Source organism: Haplochromis burtoni, unplaced genomic scaffold (genome assembly GCF_018398535.1).
Source record: "Haplochromis burtoni strain Fernald_Lab_line unplaced genomic scaffold, NCSU_Asbu1 Contig_563, whole genome shotgun sequence".
Lineage (NCBI taxonomy): Eukaryota > Metazoa > Chordata > Actinopteri > Cichliformes > Cichlidae > Haplochromis > Haplochromis burtoni.
This window is the reverse complement of record NW_024582924.1, coordinates 65,982-71,595: the sequence shown is the minus strand read 5'-3', so window position 1 is coordinate 71,595 and position 5,614 is coordinate 65,982. Positions and strand designations below refer to the sequence as shown.

The window sequence follows — 5,614 nt, the reverse complement described above, 5'->3', positions numbered from 1 at the left end:
GAATTGAACTCAGGACCTTCTTGCTGTGCGGCAACAGTGCTAACCACCGTGCCACCGTGAAAGTAATTACAGTTGCAGAAAAAAGTTTATGTCATGTTTCTTACGCATGTAGCGATTTTAGGCCATTAGACCTGCATGATCTGTGGCTGTCGAAGCTTCTATTCGTTCAGCAGACAAGGGGATATTAAAAAAAACACAAGCTGTAATAAAAGTTTGGCATTTGACGGACATAGTTTGAAACTGAACTGATCATGGCCCAGATTTTCCCTTTGCAGCTGACACACTGGGACCTCCTACACCTCCCCTCCCATCCCCTAACAATAATTTTGTGATTTTTGTTGCTGTAAATAAAAAGTACAGTGCTCTCACTGAGTTAGTTAGCAGTAGGTTCCAACTTTGAAACCCATTTTGAGCCATACTTGTCTACGTTTAGGAAAACTGGCACCATTGAACAGGCATGAAGTGAATTCCTGTTCTTTTTGGATAATTTTCATATTGAAGAAAACATAGGATCTTTCTCAAGTCCTTTTATGTTAATATGTTATTTTAAAGGTGTTTTTTTTCGTGGATTCAGAGGTAAGTCTATCTATTTTAGGTCACAATGCAGCTCTGACGTCGCCTCATCTGCCCTTTCTCCCATCGTACAGCAGGAGGAAACTGTCTGTGGCAGAGTTCTGAAAACTAGAAGGTGTGTTTGTTGGTGAGGGGCAGTGCATGGGTTCAGGAGCCAGGGCACTCTTTTCTTACATGTGCTCATTTGGACATTACACTGAATTTTCATTGGGAAGCTAGCATGGTGTTATTCCTGAAATCTGGTACGTACGCAGCTTCACCAGGTAATAGCTCGAAAATGAACAATGTACGTGTGCAAAACCGGCTATAGCTTGAAATTTGTGATTTTCACTGAATATCCAAACATAATCTGCACAAAGTGAACTGAAAGTGCAAATTAAAAACACCAGTAACATAAAACAGCTTGGGGGTCAGGTATCCAATTAAAAAAAAACATCCCCAGCAGGAGGCTAGACCCTGGAAACACACTGTGTACATGCACAACCACCCTCACTGCTATACTGGTACATGCACAACCCATCTTTCTCCCTCATTGTGTGACTCGTTTGCACTGCAAAGAGGAGAGAGCACTTCCTGAAACTTCTTCTTGCAAAGCTCAAGGTTAGCACTGGCTGTGGTTCCTTCTATCTGCTCTGTCTCTAGTTCCCTCTCCTACCTTCTCTTAAAAAAGTGAAACCTATGAGGAAATTTGCTTAGCTCAGCGGTCTGGCTCTCCTGCTTTGATGAGCAAAAAGAAACTTTTGCAAGCATCAAAAACAAAGAATTGGGAGGAGTATTTTACTATGTATTTTTATAGTTTATTCTTGTCTCGGTTATTCTGTGTTTCTTCGGTGGTCTGTGTGTTTTTCCCCTCCACTTTCATTGTTGTAAACACCAAACAAGGGGACGTGCTGCATCAGCAGGCTGTGCCAATAGTCTGCATATGTGTGAGGGAACAGCTTCCTTTGAGAAGTCCGATTCTTTGGAGGCTCACAGGAATCAGTCAGGCCACAGAGGAACTCTTCATTGCGCCAGTAAAAATAGAAAGAAGCTGATTATCTGTCACGGTGCCTGAGCAAATGAAGTCGTTTCAGTGAACTGTTGATACATCAACAGGTTTCCTTCGTTTTTTATTCGGAACCACAGATGCCTTTTTTTGGCTCATCTTGCTGAGCTTTTCTTCAATTCTTTCATTAGACTCATTAAGACAGAAAAGAGAAACGAGAGACCGCTGAGCAATTCCTGAACCGAGTACTAGGATTTCTCCCCACAGGTCAAAGCCAGAGCTGGACAAAAGACACACACACGCAAACACACGCATCCAAGATTTAACTGATTGGGCCTGTCACTGCTCTGGTAGAAGGACTGCCTGAGTGCTGCTCACATATTGGCAAGGCAAGCCTAAGTGAAAACACATGTTGTGTAAATGCAGAGAATAGAAGTTGAGCCTCGGCCTCCCCCCAATAGAAACCATTTGAAACCAAATCCGATCAGATCTCAGAGCGTTCCAGGAGAGACAGAGCGGGCGGAAACGCTTCCTGTTTTTCAGGACAAAGGGGAGTAATAATAAGCAGTGAATCCAAAAAAAAGAGAAAATAAAAAGTATCAAATGCTTACTACAGGTTAGGCAACCAACTGTGACAGCGATCCTGTAACTGTCCTGTAAAAACACTCGATCTACAACCTTTCAAAATATAGGCAGGTCATTATTTTTCATGTATTGCAACTTTTTTATTTTCAAGATTTCTGTGGATTTTCTTTTTGCAGAGTTACTACGTTGCCTGGTGCCAGATTCCTAACCTCTGATCTTTCACATCCTCTTTGACCTCTAACACAACATCTGGAATGCTTCACCCGCATTCATTGCATTCACACGTAACAACGCAGACTGTGGAACCTGAATGTTATCTACGTATCTGATCAAAAACTGGCAAAGCGACAAGAAAACAAGTCTAGGGTGAAAGCATGCTGAGGAGAGTCTGTTCAAAGTGATGACTCAGTCACTACCTTCCATCTGTTCTAATGCAAAGTGCGTATTTTTAACTCTCGGGTGTGTTCAAGCAGACAAATCTCTAAGAATTTTCTATGATGACTGGCTCGAGAAGCTTGACAGTTATTTGTGGGTTTACTGGGGAGCTGGTTCACACTGAAAAAAAGAAAACACACTCTTTCTGTAAGTTTTAAATTCTTTTGTTGTTAGACAGATATCTCCTTAACAAACCTGGAAACACACATATTAGTGCTTTAGTAAGCGTGTAGTGTGACCACTGTGATGATCCAGCACGTCCTTACCTTCTTTGCAGCCTTAGACGGTGACCTCCTAGTGGGCTTCTGCACCTGGTCGCTCACTGTGACGGGCTGCTTAGACAGAGAGCCGTTCTCCCGCTTCTTGGAGGGGGAAGATGGCGTTGACGATGGTGCTGGAGAAGGAGACACAGGTGGAGAGGAAGAGGAGGAAGGATTTCCAATTCTAAGGACGGCCATATCCTCTGTTGCTGTGAGGCGCAGGCTGCGTAGGCTTTCATAGGTCTCAGAGTCAACCACCAGCAACCTGGTCTTGTTGTCCATGGCCTTAATCCTCTGTACCACCTGAGGAATGGAACATCGAACGTTTGGTTTGAATACATTAAATTCTCTACAGTTTGGCAGCAGATAATTAAATGCTACTCCTATGAAGGATTAGTCCCAATCCATCCATCATGGACTTGTTTAATATATAATTACTGACCATTATATTAGGCTGTATACACCTTTTAACATGCAGGCCTGTGATTTGCATCTTTATTTTAGGAAAAATGCTGTATAAGCAACGTTTTGAAAAAGGCGATGGCTCTAGGTTTTTGGGGTATGTGTGTTCCTTTAACTGAATTTCTTAACATAACTTTGTATTTATTTGGTTCTTACTGTTTAACAAAGCAACTGTATCAACTGATCCATCAGTTTTTCTAACCATTTATTCCCATACATCTGTAGTGGGAATATAGTGGGAAGGGATGTTTTCAAAACTGACAATTATCATTGTCGTTGTTATAGATCATTGTCATATGAGCAGGAATATGAGGCTCCTTAGAAACACCTGGGTGGCAGATTTGTTCCCTGAACTTCAAACACAATAGTCAGCGGGTTTGTTTTCGTCTTTCAAGCTGCAACAAACCTAATATACAGCACACAGAGAGGAGGCTGGTGCTGATCTTCCCCCGTGTGCCTGCAAGCTTGTGAAAATAATTATCTGAGCCTGCTGACTCTATCTGACCACCAGCCAGGCCTTGCAAATAGAGGAGCACACAGTTTGTTAAGATCTTATTTACAGGGACCGGTTTATATTTAAGCTCAGGCCACTGACTAGAGACTTGCTGATTTGTTGAATTTCACTAGGAAAAAAAACCTGCAAGGGAAGGAATACAGCCTGCGTAAAGTTCTTGCTCAGCGCGCCCCTTGTTTCCAAACAAAATGTTTTGTAATTCAATAACCTGCAGACCTCTGGTCTGTGACGCCGAGTGGAGGAGGAGGCTATGCGCCACCGTGTCAGGATGCCTGCATCAGCCAGTGTCACCTGTTGATGTAGCCCCTGCTCAGCCAGCTAAGACACAAGTTAAATAATAAACACATCTACTTGCCTGATGGTGCGTCTCCTTCTCCACGTTTACTCCGTTCACTGCGACCAGCCTGTCACCGGCACGCAGCCCTGACGCTTCTGCGGGGGAGCCAGCCTCCACTTTGCGGATGAACTGGCCGCTCTTTCCTTTCTCGCCATGCAAGTGAAATCCATACCCGTTCTCCCCTTTTGTCATGACACAAAGCCGCGGTTTCCCCACTTTGGCCATTTCCCCCTTTGTCAGTTTAAAGCTTCTGAAGTGTTCAAGTAAAATATAACAACAACAGCAACAACAATAATAATAACAATAAATGGAAATATTGGAGTTTAGGAGAGCGACTGCAGGGCTGCTAAACTTCTTGGAGAAAACATATCTGGCTGACACGCGCGCTCTCCCAGTACAAAAACACAAAGTGGAACAGCCACAGATGCGCTTCAGAACAAGAAGAAAAAGAAAAAAATAGTGCATGCAAGAAGCAGCAAAGTGTAAAACTTCAGGTAACGAAGCAACAGCAGCAGATCCTGTGTCTTGTATCCAAGCTGAAGCGCACGGCTCAAAGACTCCAACAAAAACCCGACGGGCGCGCACAGACTTCAGAGCCCCCGACAGCGCACCATTACTGTTACTGCAGACGTCGAATAGACTGCCGGGTCCTCTCCTCTCACTGGAAATTTCTCCATAACAACAGTTCGGAGAGCATACGCTGAGTACAGTTTGCTCTGGGTTAGAGCCGCGTGCGCAATAGCACCACCTCTTCCCAGACCGCTTACCTGCTCTCACTGTTTGGGCAGGGAAGGAGGACTAAAAATGATACAACATTGCCCCTGGGTGGCAGGAAATGGTTTTGAACGGTGTCCTAAAAATAATGAAAACACCCAGCTATTTGGATTCTCACTCTCAATACATCCAACTGGTAGCCTAATTGTAACGGGTCCAGACAACAGTTCATCTAAAGTTTCGGAGCCGTTTCACAACATATTATTATTCAAATAAATGTCATAACTGTGCTACTAAAATACCCACTATAATCTAACTGATGAGCCCAAAGCTTTTAGTAAGTAGGCCGTTTCAAATACAGTATCCTTATACTATCCTTAATTAAGTATCCTCATTAATGCAGGCCAGGGATGTCAAACTCATTGTACATTGAGAGTCTTGTCTAACGACTCTAACTGCACATTCATTAACTTAATATAAAACATAAGAAAGTGGAATTTCAACAGAATGCCTCAGTTTTTCTACATGTTAAAGAGATTCTGATGTTATAAATCAAATACATCTGTCAGCACGACTCTTTGGACTTTACAGACAAATTTCTGGTGACTCATTGGCCAGACTGTCCTGTAGCTATAAAACAAAACAGCCCTTGTTATTACACAGATAAATTTCTATTTATTTATTTGTTAATTAATTTAACAGTGGAGATGTATAATAGTCACGGAGGAGATCTTTATTGGTAGGAAACG

At 42.8% G+C, this 5,614-nt stretch overlaps 1 protein-coding gene across 2 annotated transcripts in view; it reads right to left on the bottom strand.

Moving 5' to 3' along the window:
- Positions 1–4,897, bottom strand: part of LOC102308059 (Na(+)/H(+) exchange regulatory cofactor NHE-RF2) — a 35,521-nt gene extending 30,624 nt beyond the window's left edge. For both annotated transcript variants that reach the window (XM_005947921.3, XM_005947922.3), the window contains exons 1-2: positions 4,170–4,897; positions 2,845–3,141 (exon numbers count right to left, since the gene is read on the bottom strand). In XM_005947921.3, coding sequence (XP_005947983.1) covers positions 2,845–3,141; positions 4,170–4,616 — 744 coding nt within the window. In that variant the 5' untranslated portion in view covers positions 4,617–4,897. The remainder of the gene's footprint in view (positions 1–2,844; positions 3,142–4,169) is intronic.
- Between the last annotated feature and the right edge of the window lie 717 nt (positions 4,898–5,614).